General features: G+C 47.3%; 1 protein-coding gene across 2 annotated transcripts; it reads right to left on the reverse strand.

Moving 5' to 3' along the window:
- Positions 1 to 1597: 1597 nt before the first annotated feature.
- On the reverse strand, positions 1598 to 15474 carry zgc:162816 (D-threo-3-hydroxyaspartate dehydratase). Of its 2 annotated transcripts, none has more exons than XM_045694541.1 (10): positions 15266 to 15474; positions 12325 to 12474; positions 12087 to 12216; positions 10157 to 10307; positions 6142 to 6322; positions 5840 to 5958; positions 5628 to 5754; positions 3846 to 3908; positions 3156 to 3261; positions 1598 to 1961 (listed from the first exon to the last, which is right to left on the reverse strand). In XM_045694541.1, the coding sequence occupies exons 1-10, from the start codon at positions 15304 to 15306 to the stop codon at positions 1872 to 1874; spliced, it is 1158 nt and encodes a 385-aa protein (XP_045550497.1). In that variant the 5' UTR covers positions 15307 to 15474; the 3' UTR covers positions 1598 to 1871. The 2 variants fall into 2 exon arrangements, with proteins under 2 accessions (XP_045550497.1, XP_045550498.1); XM_045694542.1 differs by having other exon boundaries at positions 15313 to 15446.
- Between the last annotated feature and the right edge of the window lie 4036 nt (positions 15475 to 19510).

Here is a 19510-nt window from a genome sequence, read left to right on the forward strand (position 1 = left end):
GCTTGCCTACGGAGCTGTGAGGGGAACGGCACCTCCGTACCTTCAGGCTCTGATCAGTCCCTACACCCAAAGAAGGGCACTGCGTTCATCCACCTCTGGCCTGCTCGCCTCCCTACCTCTGCGGAAGCACAGTTCCCGCTCAGCCCAGTCAAACCTGTTCGCTGCTCTGGCACCCCAATGGTGGAACAAGCTCCCTCACGACGCCAGGACAGCGGAGTCAATCACCACCTTCCGTAGACACCTGAAACCCCACCACTTTAAGGAATACCTGGGATAGGATTAAGTAATCCTTATAACCCCCCCCAAAAAAAGATATAGATGTACTATTGTAAAGTGGTTGTTCCACTGGATATCATAAGGTGAAAGCACCAATTTGTAAGTCGCTCTGGATAAGAGCGTCTGCTAAATGACGTAAATGTAAGATCACGGACCCTTTCGAATCCCACCGTACCTTCTCCGCTGTGCAATCTGGTCATGGGTGCACCTCAGCCACGCTCAAGGTACTAAACAATATCATAACCGCCATCGATAAGAGACATTACTGTGCAGCCGTCTTCATCGACCTGGCCAAGGCGTTCGACTGTCAATCACGGCGGACCAACGAAGAACATGCAGACTGAATACCAAATGAATTCATCTATTTTTATTTATTTAAATTTAACCTGTATTCAGCTAAGAACAAATTCATATTTACAATGACGGCCGGACAAACCCGGACGATGCTGGGCCAATTGTGCGCCGCCCTATGGGACTCCCAATCACGGCCGGTTGTGATACAGCCTGGAATCGAACCAGGGTGTCTGTAGTGACGCCTCTAGCACTGAGATACAGTGCCTTAGACTGCTGCGCCACTTGGGAGCCCAAAACTAACTAGAACCACGGATAACAAATTAGGGGAAAACCTACACGGAGTGTACAAAACATTAAGAACACCTTCCTGATTTTGAGTTGCACCCTCTTTTCCCCTTAGAACAGCCTCCATTCACCAGGACATGGACTCTACAAGGTGTTGAAAGCGTTCCACAGGGATGCTGGTCCATGTTGACTCCAATGCTTCCCACAGTTGTGTCAAATTGGCTGGATGTCTTTTGGGTGGTGGACCATCCTTGATATACACAGGAAACTGTTGAGTGTGAAAAACCCAGCAGCGTTGCAGTTCTTGACTCAAACCGGTACGTCTAGAACTTACTACCTACCGTACCACGTTCAAAGCACAGGAGGTTGGTGGCACCTTAATTGGGGAGGACGGGCTCGTGGTAATGGCATCAAACACATGGTTTCCATTCGCTCCGTTCCAGCCATTATTATGAGCCGTCCTCCCCTCACCAGCCTCCTGTGGTTCAAAGGCACTTCAATCTTTTTGTTTTGCCCATTCTCCCTCTGAATGGCACACAATCATGTCTCAAGACTTATCTTTCTTTAACCTGTCTCCTCGCCTTTTGAAGTGGATTTAACAAGTGACATCAATACGGGATCATTGCTTTCACCTGGTCAGGTGTTCCTAATGTTTCGTACACTCCGTGTATACGTTTAGTTATAAGTGTCTGGTCGACATCATATTACTAACAATGACCATCCAGTTTGGGAGAATACAAAAAATGTTTAAGGAAAGTGTTTTATTGATTAGTGTAGAACATGGTTTAGTGTCAGTGACAGCTGTATAATACAGGATGGAGAACAATACAAACGATGACATAAGGAAAGAATGGGAAGGACATTTCCCAACAACACATAATGAGCTGCAAGGTGATTTATAAATCTGTGATTCTGTCCAGCTCTTTGTTCAGGCTGATTCCCTGCAACGCTCACTCTGTCAGGACTACACATCCACGGACCCACGCAGTACTACATTTCCCATGATGCTCCTTTGATCACCAGCCGCGTGTGGGTGTCCACATTCCCACCAGCCGACCTCCAGAGTGGACGTAGTACACAGAATGCATCATGGCTGTCGCACAAGCCTGGATGAACACACCTCTATTACTCCTCTGACATGCAGCACAAGTACTGAACAATGACAATTTGTGGTAGGGATGAGAGTGGGTAGGGGATGAGGTAAGGGATGATTACTAATGCGGTAGGGGTAAACTGAATAGGGGATGAGGTAAGGGATGATTACTAATGCGGTAGGGGTAAACTGAATAGGGGAGGAGTAAGGGATGAGCACTAACGTGGTAGGGGATGACAGTGAGTAAATGGTGAGTACTAATGCGGTAGGGGATGAGTACTAATGCGGTAGGGGATGACTGAATAGGGGAGTAAGGGATGAGTACTAATGCGGTAGGGGATGATTAAAAGATGAATACTAATGCAGTAGGGGATGAGTAAATGGTGAGTACTAATGCAGTAGGGTATGAGTACTAATGCAGTAAGGGATGAGTACTAATGTGGTAGGGGATGAGTAAGGGATGAGTACTAATGCGGTAGGGGATGAGTACTACTGCAGTTGGGGATGAGTACTACTGCAGTTGGGGATGAGTACTAATGCAGTAGGGGATGACTGAATAGGGGAAGAGTACTAATGCGGTAGGGGATGAGTAAGGGATGAGTACTAATGCGGTAGGGGATGAGTACTAATGCGGTAGGGGATGAGTAAGGGATGAGTACTAATGCGGTAGGGGATGGGTAAAGGATGAGTACTACTGCGGTAGGGGATGAGTACTACTGCGGTAGGGGATGAGTACTACTGCAGTAGGGGATGACTGAATAGGGGATGAGTACTAATGCGGTAGGGGATGAGTAAGGGATGAGTACTAATGCAGTAGGGGATGAGTACTAATGCGGTAGGGGATGAGTAAGGGATGAGTACTAATGCGGTAGGGGATGGGTAAAGGATGAGTACTACTGCGGTAGGGGATGAGTACTACTGCGGTAGGGGATGAGTACTACTGCAGTAGGGGATGACTGAATAGGGGATGAGTACTAATGCGGTAGGGGATGAGTACTAATGCAGTAGGGGATGAGTACTAATGCAGTAAGGGATGACTGAATAGGGGATGAGTAAGGGATGAGCACTAATGTGGTAGGGGATGAGTACTAATGCGGTAGGGGATGAGTAAGGGATGAGTACTAATGCGGTAGGGGATGAGTACTAATGCGGTAGGGGATGAGTACTAATGCGGTAGGGGATGACTGAATAGGGGATGAGTACTCACATGGTAAGGTATAATAGTCAGTAGTGTTCCCAGGGGGTATCTGCTGTAGTCCAGCTGTCCTGAGAGAGGCTCCACTCTGCCATGCTCCTGGGTCATAGATAACAACCTGCAGGGGGACGGACAGACAGACAGAGACAGGGAGGACAGGGGTCAGACTAGTGGTACTGCAGAAGTATAGTAGCAGCAGTACAGTAGTAATATTGTAGTAGGTCAGGATGTCCCTCTATAACAGTAGTAGTAATATCAGTCGTAGTATTACCATAGTAGTACTGTAGTAGTACCTGTGGTCAGGATGTCCCTCTATGACAGTAGTAGTAATATCAGTCGTAGTATTACCATAGTAGTACTGTAGTAGTACCTGAGGTCAGGATGTCCCTCTATGACAGTAGTAGTAATATCAGTCGTAGTATTACCATAGTAGTACTGTAGTAGTACCTGAGGTCAGGATGTCCCTCTGACAGTAGTAGTAATATCAGTCGTAGTATTACCATAGTAGTACCTGAGGTCAGGATGTCCCTCTATATCAGTCGTAGTATTACCATAGTAGTACTGTAGTAGTACCTGAGGTCAGGATGTCCCTTTATAAGAGTAGTAGTAATATCAGTCGTAGTATTACCATAGTAGTATTGTAGTAGTACCTAAGGTCAGGATGTCCCTCTATAACAGTAGTAGTAATATCTGTAGTAGTACCTGAGGTCAGGATGTCCCTCTATAACAGCGTATCCAGTGGGCAGTTTCCCAGCTCCATCGAGACTGAAAGTGATGATGATAATAATAATAATAACAGTAGTGTTATAGTAATAACAGTACTATGACAGTAGTATTATAGTAATTACAACAGTATTACAGTAATAATAACAGTACTATGACAGCAGTAATAATAACAGTACTATGACAGTAGCATTACAGTAATAATAACAGTAGCATTACAGTAATAATAACAGTAGCATTACAGCAGTATTATAGTAATAATAACAGTAGTATTACAGTAATAATAACAGTAGTATGACAGCAGTATTATAGTAATAATAACAATACTATTATGTAATAATAACAGTACTATGACAGTAGTAATATTAACAGTACTATGACAGTAATATAAACTCTGTAAAAAAAGAAACGTCCCTTTTACAGGACCCTGAAAACTTAGGACATTAAAGAGGCCTTCCTACTGACTCTGAAAAACACCAAAAGAAAGATGCCCAGGGTCCCTGCTCATCTGTGTGAACGTGCCTTAGGCATGCTGCAAGGAGGCATGAGGACTGCAGATGTGGAAAGGGCAATAAATTGTAATGTCCGTACTGTGAGACGCCTAAGACAGCACTACAGGGAGACAGGACGGACAGCTGATCATCCTTCGCAGTGGCAGACCACGTTTAACAACACCTGCACAGGATCGGTACACCCGAACATCACACCTGCGGGACAGGTACAGGATGGCAACAACAACTGCCCGAGTTACACCAGGAACGCACAATCCCTCCATCAGTGCTCAGACTGTCCGCAATAGGCTGAGAGAGGCTGGACTGAGGGCTTGTAGGCCTGTTGTAAGGCAGGTCCTCACCAGACATCACCGGCAACAACGTCGCCTATGGGCACAAACCCACCGTCGCTGGACCAGACAGGAGTGGCAAAAAGTGCTCTTCACTGACGAGTCGCAGTTTTGTCTCACCGGGGGTGATGGTCGGATTTGCGTTCATCGTCGAAGGAATGAGCGTTACACCGAGGCCTGTACTCTGGAGCGGGCTCGATTTGGAGGTGGAGGGTCCGTCATGGTCTGGGGCGGTGTGTCACAGCATCATCGGACTGAGCTTGTTGTCATTGCAGGCAATCTCAACGCTGTGCGTTACAGGGAAGACATTCTCCTCCCTCATGTGGTACCCTTCCTGCAGGCTCATCCTGACATGACCCTCCAGCATGACAATGCCACCAGCCATACTGCTCGTTTTGAGCGTGATTTTCTGCAAGACAGGAATGTCAGTGTTCTGCCATGGCCAGCGAAGAGCCCGGAACTCAATCCCACTGAGCACGTCTGGGACCTGTTGGATCGGAGGGTGAGGACTAGGGCCATTCCCCCCAGAAATGTCCGGGAACTTGCAGGTGCCTTGGTGGAAGAGTGAGGTAACATCTCACAGCAAGAACTGGCAAATCTGGTGCAGTCCATGAGATGTACTGCAGTACTTAATGCAGCTGGTGGCCACACCAGATACTGACTGTTACTTTTGATTTTGACCCCCCCTTTGTTCAGGGACACATTATTCCATTTCTGTTAGTCACATGTCTGTGGAACTTGTTCAGTTTATGTCTCAGTTGTTGAATCTTGTTATGTTCATACAAATATTTACACATGTTAAGTTTGCTGAAAATAAATGCAGTTGACAGTGAGATGACGTTTCTAAGTTTGATAATAATAACAGTACTATGACAATAGTATTATAGTAATAACGACAGTATTTAATACAGCTTCTGTACCTGAGAGCGGACCAGCCACAGTCGAGGAGCAGCTGGTTTCTGTGAGGAGAGTGACCTATAACCCTGCTCAGAACTCTGACAGCCACGTCCTCCAGACCGCAAGAACCAATCACAGACTGCTGCACGTCTACAGAAAGCACAGCAGCCAATCAGAAAACAACACTGCTTTCTACTACTATAGATCTGTTGAGGTCACACACATATATACTGACCGAAGAAGACGTAGTTCCCAGGATGCACCTCGCTGAGCTTGGCCATGTCACTGATTGGCTGGCTGCAGGAGGGGGTGGAGCCTATACTGGACTTACAGCTGATACCCACAGCCTTCAGTCTGGAGAGAGAGAGACGTGTTGGTCTTTGTGTGTGTGTGTGTGTCTTTGTGTGAGTGTGTGTGAGTATGTATCTGTGTGTCTGTGTGTGGGTGTGTGTGTATGTATCTTTGTGTCGTGTGTGTGTGTGTGTGTGTGTGTGTGTGTGTGTGTGTGTGTGTGTGTGTGTGTGTGCGCGTTCTTACTTCTCCATGAACTGCAGTACGAGGGTGGTTGTTTCACGGGCAACAGCGTGTATTTGCTCCGCCCCTCTGCAGCCATAGGTGTTCCCACAGTGGGCGTACACCCCCGTCAGCTCCACCCCCTCTGACTCAGAGATGGCCTGGGCCAATCGCAGTGCCTCTGGCTCCGAGTGCAGAACACCGGCTACAGAACAGAACCACGGTGTGATCAGTTCACTTCAACGTTTCTACTGAACGATGCGTTTCCCCAAAACGGTGCTCATCGTTCTTCAACCCCCTTTAAAAGGTACATTTGCTCCCCTTTGGTGGGTGTGACCTGATCGATGTGTGTTGATCTGAAATCACAACACTCACGCAGCACAACACATGGTAACTGTCCTCTGGGCCACTATAATCCCACCATATGGTAACTGTCCCCTGGGCCACTATAATCCCACCACATGGTAACTGTCCTCTGGGCCACTATAATCCCACAACATGGTAACTGTCCTCTGGGCCACTATAATCCCACAACATGGTAACTGTCCTCTGGGCCACTATAATCCCACCACATCATAACTGTCCTCTGGGCCACCATAATCCCACCACATGGTAACTGTCCTCTGGGCCACCATAATCCCACCACATGGTAACTGTCCTCTGGGCCACCATAATCCCACCATATGGTAACTGTCCTCTGGGCCACCATAATCCCACCACATGGTAACTGTCCTCTGGGCCACCATAATCCCACCACATGGTAACTGTCCTCTGGGCCACTATAATCCCACCACATGGTAACTGTCCTCTGGGCCACCATAATCCCACCACATGGTAACTGTCCTCTGGGCCACTATAATCCCACCACATGGTAACTGTCCTCTGGGCCACTATAATCACTGTCCTCTGGGCCACTATAATCCCACCACATGGTAACTGTCCTCTGGGCCACTATAATCACTGTCCTCTGGGCCACCATAATCCCACCACATGGTAACTGTCCTCTGGGCCACTATAATCCCACCACATGGTAACTGTCCTCTGGGGTACTATAATCCCACCACATGGTAACTGTCCTCTGGGGTACTATAATCCCACCACATGGTAACTGTCCTCTGGGCCACTATAATCCCACCACATGGTAAATGTCCTCTGGGCCACCATAATCCCACCACATGGTAACTGTCCTCTGGGCCACCATAATCCCACCACATGGTAACTGTCCTCTGGGCCACCATTTCCCACCACATGGTAACTGTCCTCTGGGCCACCATAATCCCACCACATGGTAACTGTCCTCTGGGCCACCATAATACCACCACATGGTAACTGTCCTCTGGGCCACCATAATTCCACCACATGGTAACTGTCCTCTGGGCCACCATAATCCCACCATATGGTAACTGTCCACTGGGCCACCATAATCCCACCACATGGTAACTGTCCTCTGGGCCACCATAATCCCACGACATGGTAACTGTCCTCTGGGCCACCATAATCCCACCACATGGTAACTGTCCTCTGGGGTACTATAATCCCACCACATGGTAACTGTCCTCTGGGGTACTATAATCCCACCACATGGTAACTGTCCTCTGGGCCACTATAATCCCACCATATGGTAACTGTCCTCTGGGCCACCATAATCCCACCACATGGTAACTGTCCTCTGGGCCACTATAATCCCACTTTATGCTAACTGTCCTCTGACCACTATAATCCCACCACATGGTAACTGTCCTCTGGGGTACTATAATCCCACCACATGGTAACTGTCCTCTGGGCCACCATAATCCCACCACATGGTAACTGTCCTCTGGGCCACTATAATGCCACCACATGGTAACTGTCCTCTGACCACTATAATCCCACCACATGGTAACTGTCCTCTGGGGTACTATAATCCCACCACATGGTAACTGTCCTCTGGGCCACCATAATCCCACCACATGGTAACTGTCCTCTGGGCCACTATAATCCCACCACATGGTAACTGTCCTCTGGGGTACTATAATCCCACCACATGGTAACTGTCCTCTGGGCCACCATAATCCCACCACATGGTAACTGTCCTCTGGGCCACTATAATCCCACCACATGGTAACTGTCCTCTGACCACTATAATCCCACCACATGGTAACTGTCCTCTGGGGTACTATAATCCCACCACATGGTAACTGTCCTCTGGGCCACCATAATCCCACCACATGGTAACTGTCCTCTGGGCCACTATAATCCCACCACATGGTAACTGTCCTCTGGGGTACTATAATCCCACCAGATGGTAACTGTCCTCTGGGCCACTATAATCTCACCACATGGTAACTGTCCTCTGGGGTACTATAATCCCACCACATGGTAACTGTCCTCTGGGGTACTATAATCCCACCACATGGTAACTGTCCTCTGGGCCACTATAATCCCACCACATGGTAACTGTCCTCTGGGGTACTATAATCCCACCAGATGGTAACTGTCCTCTGGGCCACTATAATCCCACCACATGGTAACTGTCCTCTGGGGTACTATAATCCCACCAGATGGTAACTGTCCTCTGGGCCACTATAATCTCACCACATGGTAACTGTCCTCTGGGGTACTATAATCCCACCACATGGTAACTGTCCTCTGGGGTACTATAATCCCACCACATGGTAACTGTCCTCTGGAGTACTATAATCCCACCATATGGTAACTGTCCTCTGGGGTACTATAATCCCACCATATGGTAACTGTCCTCTGGGGTACTATAATCCCACTACATGGTAACTGTCCTCTGGGGTACTATAATCCCACCACATGGTAACTGTCCTCTGGGGTACTATAATCCCACCACATGGTAACTGTCCTCTGGGGTACTATAATCCCACCACATGGTAACTGTCCTCTGACCACTATAATCCCACCACATGGTAACTGTCCTCTGGGGTACTATAATCCCACTATAATCCCACCACATGGTAACTGTCCTCTGGGCCACTATAATCCCACCACATGGTAACTGTCCTCTGGGCCTCCCGAGTGGTGCAGTTTAGAGTCCAGGCTCTGTCGCGACCGGGAGACACATGGGTCGGCGCACAATTGGCCCAGCTGGTTAGGGGAGGGTTTGGCCGGCAGGGATGTCCTTGTCCCATCGCGCACTAAATCAAAGTTTGTCACGTGCGCCAAATACAACAGGTGAAGTGCTTACTTACAGGCCCTTAACCAACAGTGCAAAACTAGCGACTCCTGTGACGGGCCGGGTGCAGTGCACGCTGACAGGGTCGCCAGGTGTACGATGTTTCCTCTGACACATTGGTGCAGTTGGCTTCCGGGTTAAGTGGGTATTGTGTCAAGAAGCAGTGCGGCTTGGCTGGGTCGTGTTTCGGAGGACCCACGGCTCTCGACCTTCGCCTCTCCCGAGTCCGTACGGGACTAACTACCAATTGTATACCACGAAAATGGGGAGAAAACAGGTAAAAAAAAATATATTTTTATAATAAAAATAACAAAAATGTAAAAACTGTCCTCTGGGCTACCATAATCAAAAAGTTTTTGAACTGGTCGTTCAGTAAGGTACACCGTTTTAATTTAATTCAACATTGCACACCGTTTCGTTATACTGAACACAAGCCAGAGCCACGTTCAGTGGCCAAATGTTGTTCAACGTTGCGTATAGAAACTCCATGAATGGAGCCGACGTGATCGCTCATTCAACACATCAGAGAGGCATAATTTGTTGTACATAGGAACATGCTTTCTGAACGTTTTCAAAACGTTGCATCCTACAGAACGCACCCCTGGGTCAAGTACATGAGTCAAATACTTGAGGTGGACTTGATTTCGAACCAATGGAATATTAAACACCAAAGCCCAATCAAGTGCACCTCAAATAATTTAAAGTATCTGACTTTCAAAATCAAATCAAACTTAATTTATATCGTACATTTCAAACAATAACATATTTGACATAGTTTTGACCCAGGAAGGAACAGAACAGTGAAGGATTCTCCAACACCATAATAGCATTCTAGAACATTCTAGAACCCCCCCTTCTCACCTCTTCCGTTGTCACAGTCCAGTTTGAGCCAGACGTGCCAAACTCGTCCGTCTGTCAGTGGTCTCTTCCTCAGCTGCTCCAGAGCATCTCTGTGGTCCAACAACACCTGGAACAGAGACAGACGCTCTGCCAGCAGCGCACAGCGCTCAACCTTACACACACACACGCACGCACGCACACACACACGATACGCAAGCGCACACAGTTTAAGGGTCTGGTGTAGGATACATAGTCGAAGGGCACAGAGTAGCCAAGTGGCAACTAACTAGCTGTACAGTTAGTGTGTAGGCAGTGAGGTAGTGTGGAGGGGTTAGGGTGCAGTGTGGAGGGGTTAGGGTGCAGTGTGGAGGGGTTAGGGTGCAGTGTGGAGGGGTTAGGGTGCAGTGTGGAGGGGTTAGGGTGGAGGGGTTAGGGTGCAGTTTGGAGGGGTTAGGGTGCAGGGTGGAGGGGTTAGGGTGGAGGGGTTAGGGTGCAGTGTGGAGGGGTTAGGGTGGAGGGGTTAGGGTGCAGGGGTTAGGGTGCAGTGTGGAGGGGTTAGGGTGCAGTGTGGAGGGGTTAGGGTGCAGGGTGGAGGGGTTAGGGTGCAGAGTGGAGGGGTTAGGGTGCAGTGTGGAGGGGTTAGGGTGCAGAGTGGAAGGGTTAGGGTGTAGTGTGGAGGGGTTAGGGTGCAAGGGTAGTGTGGAGGGGTTAGGGTGCAGGGTGTAGGGGTTAGTGTGCAGTGTGGAGGGGTAGTGTGGAGGGGTTAGGGTGGAGGGGTTAGGCGTAGGGGTTAGGGTGCAGTGTGGAGGGGTTAGGGTGGAGGGGTTAGGGTGCAGGGTGGAGGGGTTAGGGTGTAGTGTGGAGGGGTTAGGGTGCAGGGTGGAGGGGTTAGGGTGCACGGTGGAGGTGTTAGGGTGCAGGGTGGAGGGGTTAGGGTGGAGGGGTTAGGGTGCAGGGTGGAGGGGTTAGGGTGCAGTGTGGAGGGGTTAGGGTACAGTGTGGAGGGGTTAGTGTGTAGGGTGGAGGGGTTAGGGTGCAGTGTGGAGGGATTAGTGTGTAGGGGTTAGGGTGGAGGGGTTAGGGTGCAGTGTGGAGGGGTTAGGGTGTAGTGTGGAAGGGTTAGGGTGTAGTGTGGAGGGGTTAGGGTGCAGGGGTAGTGTGGAGGGGTTAGGGTGCAGGGTGGAGGGGTAGTGTGGAGGGGTTAGGGTGCAGGGTGTATGGGTTAGGGTGGAGGGGTTAGGGTGCAGGGTGGAGGGGTTAGGGTGGAGGGGTTAGGGTGCGGTGTGGAGGGGTTAGGGTGCGGTGTGGAGGGGTTAGGGTGCGGTGTGGAGGGGTTAGGGTGTAGGGGTTAGGGTGTAGTGTGGAGGGGTTAGGGTGGAGGGGTTAGGGTGTAGTGTGGAGGGTTAGGGTGCAGTGTGGAGGGGTTAGGGTACAGTGTGGAGGGGTTAGTGTGTAGGGTGGAGGGGTTAGGGTGCAGTGTGGAGGGATTAGTGTGTAGGGGTTAGGGTGGAGGGGTTAGGGTGCAGTGTGGAGGGGTTAGGGTGTAGTGTGGAAGGGTTAGGGTGTAGTGTGGAGGGGTTAGGGTGCAGGGGTAGTGTGGAGGGGTTAGGGTGCAGGGTGGAGGGGTAGTGTGGAGGGGTTAGGGTGCAGGGTGTATGGGTTAGGGTGGAGGGGTTAGGGTGCAGGGTGGAGGGGTTAGGGTGGAGGGGTTAGGGTGCGGTGTGGAGGGGTTAGGGTGCGGTGTGGAGGGGTTAGGGTGCGGTGTGGAGGGGTTAGGGTGTAGGGGTTAGGGTGTAGGGGTTAGGGTGTAGTGTGGAGGGGTTAGGGTGGAGGGGTTAGGGTGTAGTGTGGAGGGGTTAGGGTGCAGTGTGGAGGGGTTAGGGTGCAGGGTGGAGGGGTTAGGGTGCAGGGTGGAGGGGTTAGGGTGCAGGGTGGAGGGGTTAGGGTGTACCTTGTCGAAGGGAACAGAGTAGGCATACAGGATGTCGTCATATCCGTGGTCGGCATAGAAACCGGCTTCTGCCAGTGTTGACACCACGATACAACTCCTAGACCCACCTGTCATTATATCACCACACTCACAACACACACACACACACACACACACACAGGTCAGGTCTCTTATTGTGTGTGTAAATGTGTGTGTGTGTGTGTAAGTGTGTGTGTAAGTGTGTGTGTGTGTGTCTTACAGGGTCTTGTGTGTCTTCATGTGGGGTCGAAGTGTGACTCCCAGCTTGGTCCAGTGTCCTCTCATTCTCTCAGCATTCCTCTTCACTACATCAACATCCACAACCATGACAGGAGTAGACAGGGTGGTTATACGGTCCCCATCCATCACACTGCGCACACACACACACACACACACACACACACACACACACACACACACACACACGTCAAATCTATCTCTAGCCTGTCGATGGGGCAGAGTGTCAAAGGTATAACCTGTAGCCTAAACTGAATCTGCAACTTTAGAAATACAGACAACATTTATACAGCCTGAACGACACTGGAACTAACAGAGCGATACAATGATAAAAGACTATCTGAATCTACTTTACTCTTGGAGGATTTCTTTAGGTATTTTTTCAGGTATTGCTGCATAATAACACGCTATTGCCTAGGCAGACACTACATCTGCCAACTTTTGAAGAAAGCTTGGAGTGAGATTTGCCATCTTCATTTCACTGCCCCCTGGCACAACCCCTAGACGGGGAACTGGGGGTCCTCCATCAGGAACATTTCACTCTTTTATAGATCATTTCCTGCAATTCTACGTATTTTGACATGGCTTAGGCCTGTGACCAGGGTGGAAAATAAAACCCACAGGTCAGGTGGTCAGTTTGAACATGACATGACATGACTTAGGCCTGTAACCAGGGTGGGAATAAAACCCACAGGTCAGGTGGTCAGTTTGAACATGACATGACATGACTTAGGCCTGTGACCAGGGTGGGAAATAAAACCCACAGGTCAGGTGGTCAGTTTGAACATGACATGACATGACTTAGGCCTGTAACCAGGGTGAAAATAAAACCCACAGGTCAGGTGGTCAGTTTGAACATGACATGACTTAGGCCTGTGACCAGGGTGGGAATAAAACCCACAGGTCAGGTGGTCAGTTTGAACATTACATGGACACTCAACATTTGATGACTGAGATTTTGCTAATATTTTGTAAACATATTTTTTAGGTGGTTTGTCACTTTGTTCAGACAGTAATGAAATGAGAGGGAGATGCAAGAAACAGTGGGAAGGTTAAAAACAGGATCTCTGTTCTCTAGAAACAGTGGGAAGGTTGGAAGCAGGGATCCCTGTTCTCTAGAAACAGTGGGAAGGTTGGAAGCAGGGATCCCTGTTCTCTAGAAACAGTGAGAAGGTTGGAAGCAGGGATCCCTGTTCTCTAGAAACAGTGAGAAGGTTGGAAGCAGGGATCCCTGTTCTCTAGAAACAGTGGGAAGGTTGGAAGCAGGGATCCCTGTTCTCTAGAAACAGTGGGAAGGTTGGAAGCAGGGATCTCTGTTCTCTAGAAACAGTGGGAAGGTTGGAAGCAGGGATCCCTGTTCTCTAGAAACAGTGGGAAGGTTGGAAGCAGGGATCTCTGTTCTCTAGAAACAGTGAGAAGGTTGGAAGCAGGGATCCCTGTTCTCTAGAAACAGTGAGAAGGTTGGAAGCAGGGATCCCTGTTCTCTAGAAACAGTGGGAAGGTTGGATCCCTGTTCTCTAGAAACAGTGGGAAGTGTGGAAGCAGGGATCTCTGTTCTCTAGAAACAGTGGGAAGGTTGGAAGCAGGGATCCTTGTTCTCTAGAAACAGTGGGAAGGTTGGAAGCAGGGATCCCTGTTCTCTAGAAACAGTGGGAAGATTGGAAGCAGAGATCCCTGTTCTCTAGAAACAGTGGGAAGGTTGGATCTCTGTTCTCTAGAAACAGTGGGAAGGTTGGAAGCAGGGATCCCTGTTCTCTAGAAACAGTAGGAAGGTTGGATCTCTGTTCTCTAGAAACAGTGGGAAGGTTGGAAGCAGGGATCCCTGTTCTGGGAAGGTTGGAAGCAGGGATCCCTGTTCTCTAGAAACAGTGGGAAGGTTGGATCCCTGTTCTCTAGAAACAGTGGGAAGGTTAAAAACAGGATCCCTGTTCTCTATAAACAGTGGGAAGGTTGGAAGCAGGGATCCCTGTTCTCTAGGAACAGTGGGAAGGTTGGAAGCAGGGATCCCTGTTCTCTAGGAACAGTGGGAAGGTTGGAAGCAGGGATCCCTGTTCTCAGGTGGAAAGTTGTATGTGATACGTGCCAGGAATTGTCACCAATACACCAAGGATCTGCACAGGAAATGGTCATATTGATGGCAGTGGGTAAACAAGTCATAGATTGATTGCAGTGTCCTTGTCCATAGACTGCTTTCAAGGTAAGGTCACAAACATTTTGTATTTGGGGTGAACTCTCTCTTTAAAAATAGGGATAATTTCTCGAAAAACACCCAACCTTCAAGAAAAATCTATTGAATATCAATATTCAGGTGGTTTATATCTACTAGTTGAAGATCCTACATAGACAGACTAATATTGAGGGGCGTTTCCTTAAAACATGTATCCAATCCCCCTGATTCCTTACATAACTAGACCAATCATATGCCGCTGTTCAGTTTTATTAATTAACTTTTATTTAACTAGACATTCGTATTTACAATGACGGTGCTGTGGCCAGACTGGACAATGATAGAGGTTCCACTCGTGGTGTTAAATTGCAGGCGTAGATGCTCCGATTTCAAAACGATTTGCAGCACAGTTAAAATGACGCGTTGACAATACAATCTACTAAGTAGAAAGAGGGTGAAAACAGGGTGAAATGCGGCCAACGCGTGAGAGTTGGCATCTCTGCTGTCTAAGGCTTGATGTGTATACCTGGTAATACACTCGTGTTCACCATTTTCCTCCGTAACTAGCGAGCTTTAGTGGCGAGCCACCGGAATAAAACGGGGAAATGTGTCTCGTCTTAAACAATTTTCCACCACCATTTTCGGACAATTGATGTTGCCCACCCTCGGCTGAACGCGGTGTGCAACATCCTAAATAGTCTGAAAATCCGTAAATGATAGTAGAAATTGTGTTTTATTACTTTGTAAACATACTCACAAAGTCTCTTGTCCAGCGCGGCTGAGATGAATTACACACATACAAACCTTTATTCCAGATGTAAACGAACTAACTCGAACTAGTCAGCACCTAATCAGCTGTGGTCCAAGGTTCAGTCCAACGGTGTCCCTGCGTGACCAAACACAGCTGAGGGACATCGCGTCCTCGTTGATAAATCAGCTCCCAGCCACTCATTCTGACCATGGTGAAATCTGTAGTTCGTTTTTCAGCCAAACGGCAGCCCCGCCACTTTCTTCTTCACATTCATGTCTCTATAACAGAGCCTTGGTCAGTTTGTCTTACTGCCTACAAGGTTCTATATTTTTTACTAGGTTATTACTGTGTTATTGCTATAATATGTATGCATTCAATGAAGTATCAATTGTTACTACTGGTTACTACTGGTTACTACTACGAGTTAGTGATATTATTACCAGTTAGTGGTACTGTTATAGTATTTATAGTGTAGGAGATGTTTTAAAGGGGAATGGAAACACTTTAAAGTTAAGCAAATAGATGTATTCAATCCACTACTACTAAACATGTGCATTTAACATAGAAACATCTCTATTTTTTAGGATTTTGACATTGAATAATGTTTATTAGAGCTACGGGTAGCGCCGTCTTGAATTGTCAGAGTAAAGATTGACGCCAATGTTTCATTGGCAGGCTTGAGCACATTGTGAGTTTTGGTGCTTGTATGACCAGACCAAAAGAAGACCTAGGCCTATTTGTGTGTTTTGGTGCTTGTATGACCAAACCAAAAGAAGACCTAGGCCTATTTGTGTGTTTTGGTGCTTGTATGACCAGACCAAAAGAAGACCTAGGCCTATTTTCAGACCCACAAAGATCACTGAAAGTTTTATTTTCCCTTATACAAAGTTATGCAGACAGTAACCAAGACGCTGTCTTAAAGATACTGTCTTAAAGATAGACTTAAAGGTACTGTCTTAAAGATGCTGTCTTAAAGGTGCTGTCTTAAAGGTGCTGTCTTAAAGGTATTGTCTTAAAGATCCTGTCTTATAGGCGCTGTCTTAAAGATACCGTCTTAAAGATAGACTTAAAGGTACTGTCTTAAAGGTGCTGTCTTAAAGATACTGTCTTATAGGCACTGTCTTAAAGGCGCTGTCTTAAAGATGCTGTCTTAAAGATACTGTCTTATAGGCGCTGTCTTATAGGCGCTGTCTTAAAGATACTGTCTTAAAGATAGACTTAAAGGTACTGTCTTAAAGGTGCTGTCTTAAAGATACTGTCTTATAGGCACTGTCTTAAAGGTGCTGTCTTAAAGATGCTGTCTTAAAGATACTGTCTTATAGGCGCTGTCTTATAGGCGCTGTCTTAAAGGCGCTGTCTTAAAGATACTGCGCTATGATGTAAGGATTGAAGCAATGTGCTTTGTCGGTGGCTGTGATGTAGTGTTCAACCAGGAGTTGAAGGACAGTCGGAAGAGCGAATTAAATGGTAGGAGGGACATCCCAGCTTCAAGTGGTTTCAGATTTCTCATCCTACGACACACAGGCTCAGAAAAAATACTACGGTGTCCATGAGAACCAGGACCATTTCTATCTACGGTGTCCATGGGAACCAGGACCATTTCTATATACGGTGTCCATGGGAACCAGGACCATTTCTATATACGGTGTCCATGAGAACCAGGACCATTTCTATATACGGTGTCCATGGGAACCAGGACCATTTCTATCTACGGTGTCCATGGGAACCAGGACCATTTCTATCTACGGTGTCCATGGGAACCAGGACCATGTCTATATACGGTGTCCATGGGAACCAGGACCATTTCTATATACGGTATCCATGGGAACCAGGACCATTTCTATCTACGGTGTCCATGGGAACCAGGACCATTTCTATCTACGGTGTCCATGGGAACCAGGACCATTGCTATCTACGGTGTCCGTGGGAACAGGACAATTTCTAAACAGCTCAATGCTTGAAGCACAATGAAGAGCTGCTGGCAAACGCACAAAAGTGCTGTTTGCATGAATGCTTATGAGCCTGCTGCTGCCTACCACCGCTCAGTCAGACTGCTCTATCAAATATCAAATCATAGACTTAATTATAATATAATAACACACAGAAATACGAGCCTTAGGTCATTAATATGGTAAAATCCGGAAACTATCATTTCGAAAATAAAACGTTTATTCTTTCAGTGAAATATGGAACCGTTCCATATTTTATCTAACGGGTGGCATCCCTAAGTCTAAATATTGCTGTTACATTGTACAACCTACAATATTATGTCATTTATTATGTACAATTCACGCAAACTAATTACGGTCTTTGTTTAGAAATAAATGGTCTTCAAACAGTTCGCAACGAGCCAGGCAGCCCAAACTGCTGCATGTACCCTGACTGCTTGCATGGAACGCAAGAGAAGTGACACAATTTCCCTAGTTAAAAGAAAGTCATATTAGCAGGCAATATTAACTAAATATGCAGGTTTAAATATATATATTTGTATATTGATTTTAAAGAAAGGCATTGATGTTTATGGTTAGGTGCACATTGGTGCAATGACAGTCCTTTTTCGCGAATGCGCACCGCATCGATTATATGCAACGCAGGACACGCTAGATAAACTAGTAATATCATCAACCATGTGCAGTTAACTAGTGATTATGTTAAGGTTGATTGTTTTTTATAAGATAAGTTTAATGCTAGCTAGCAACTTACCTTGGCTTCTTGCAGCACTCGCGTAACGGGTAGTCAGCCTGCCACGCAGGCTCCTCGTGGAGTGCAATGTAAGGCAGGTGGTTAGAGTGTTGGACTAGTAACCGGAAGGTTGCAAGATCGAATCCCCGAGCTGACAAGGTAAAAATCTGTTGTTCTGCCCCTGAACAAGGCAGTTAACCCACCGTTCCTAGGCCGTCATTGAAAATAAGAATGTGTTCTTAACTGACTTGCCTAGTTAAATAAAGGTAAAAAAATTCATTTAAAAAAATCGGCCACAATCGGTGTCCAAAAATGCTGTTTACCGATTGTTATGAAAACTTGAAATCGGCCCTAATTAATCGGCCATTCCGATTAATTGGTCGACCTCTAGTTGAAACCACGTCGGACGATTACGTCAGCAGACCAGTCATGATGGATCAGCGGGGCTCCATGTCGGCAAAAAATGGTCCAGGCCAATTGGCAAAAGAGGTATTGTAGCCCAAGATTTAGCTGGTAGACCTCTTCGGCTAGCTGGGAGATGGGCCTAACTTGAGACTAGCTCAAAGCTAACTGGTGCTTGCTTCGGGACAGAGGCGTTAGCCAGCAGTAGCCACTCGGTTGCAGCTAGCTAGCTGCGATGATCCGGTGTAATGGTCCAGAGCTTGCGGCAGGAATCTGGAGATGTTGTAGAGAAAAGCAGTCCGATATGCTCTGGGTTGATATCGCTCTGTGCAGACTGGCAGGTATTGACTGAGCTGAAGCTGGCTGGTGTCCGAGTTAACGGTGAAGACCGCTAGCAGTGGCTAACTGACAACTAGTAGCTAGTAGCTAGTTATCTGGCCAGCTATTGTTGGGGGTTCCAGTTCTAAAGTATAAAAATAGCAGATCCGTACCACATTGGGTGAGGCGGGTTGCAGGAGAGTATATTCAGTCCGTAGATGGAAAGTGAGATTAAAATATATACGAAAAAAATGAGGAAAACAACTATTTACACGGGACAATACAAACACACGTCCGACTGCTACGCCATCTTGGTTTGTGAGGCGTCTGTTATTCAAACTAGACACTCCAATGTCCTCTTGCTCAGTTGTGCACCGGGGCCTCCCACTCCTTTATCTATTCTGGTTAGAGCCAGTTTGCGCTGTTCTGTGAAGGGAGTAGTACACAGCGTTGTACGAGATCTTCAGTTTCTTGGCAATTTCTCGCATAGAATAGCCTTCATTTCTCAGAACAAGAATAGAAAGGTCTTTGTTTCTGGCCATTTTGAGCCTGTAATTGAACCCACAAATGCTGATGCTCCAGATACTCAACTAGTCTAAAGAAGGACAGTTTTATTGCTTCATTAATCAAAACAACAGTTTTAAGCAATGCTAACATAATTGCAAAAGGGTTTTCTAATGATCAGTTAGCCTTTTAAAATAATAAACTTGGATTTCATTCCCCTTTAAACAGCAGGGGGGGGGTCAAAGCCAAGTGTTTCCATTCCCCTTTAAACAGCAGGGGGGGGGGTCAAAGCCAAGTATTTCCATTCCCCTTTAAACAGCAGGGGGGGGGGTCAAGCCAAGTGTT

Source organism: Salmo salar, chromosome ssa14, assembly GCF_905237065.1.
Source record: "Salmo salar chromosome ssa14, Ssal_v3.1, whole genome shotgun sequence".
NCBI lineage: Eukaryota > Metazoa > Chordata > Actinopteri > Salmoniformes > Salmonidae > Salmo > Salmo salar.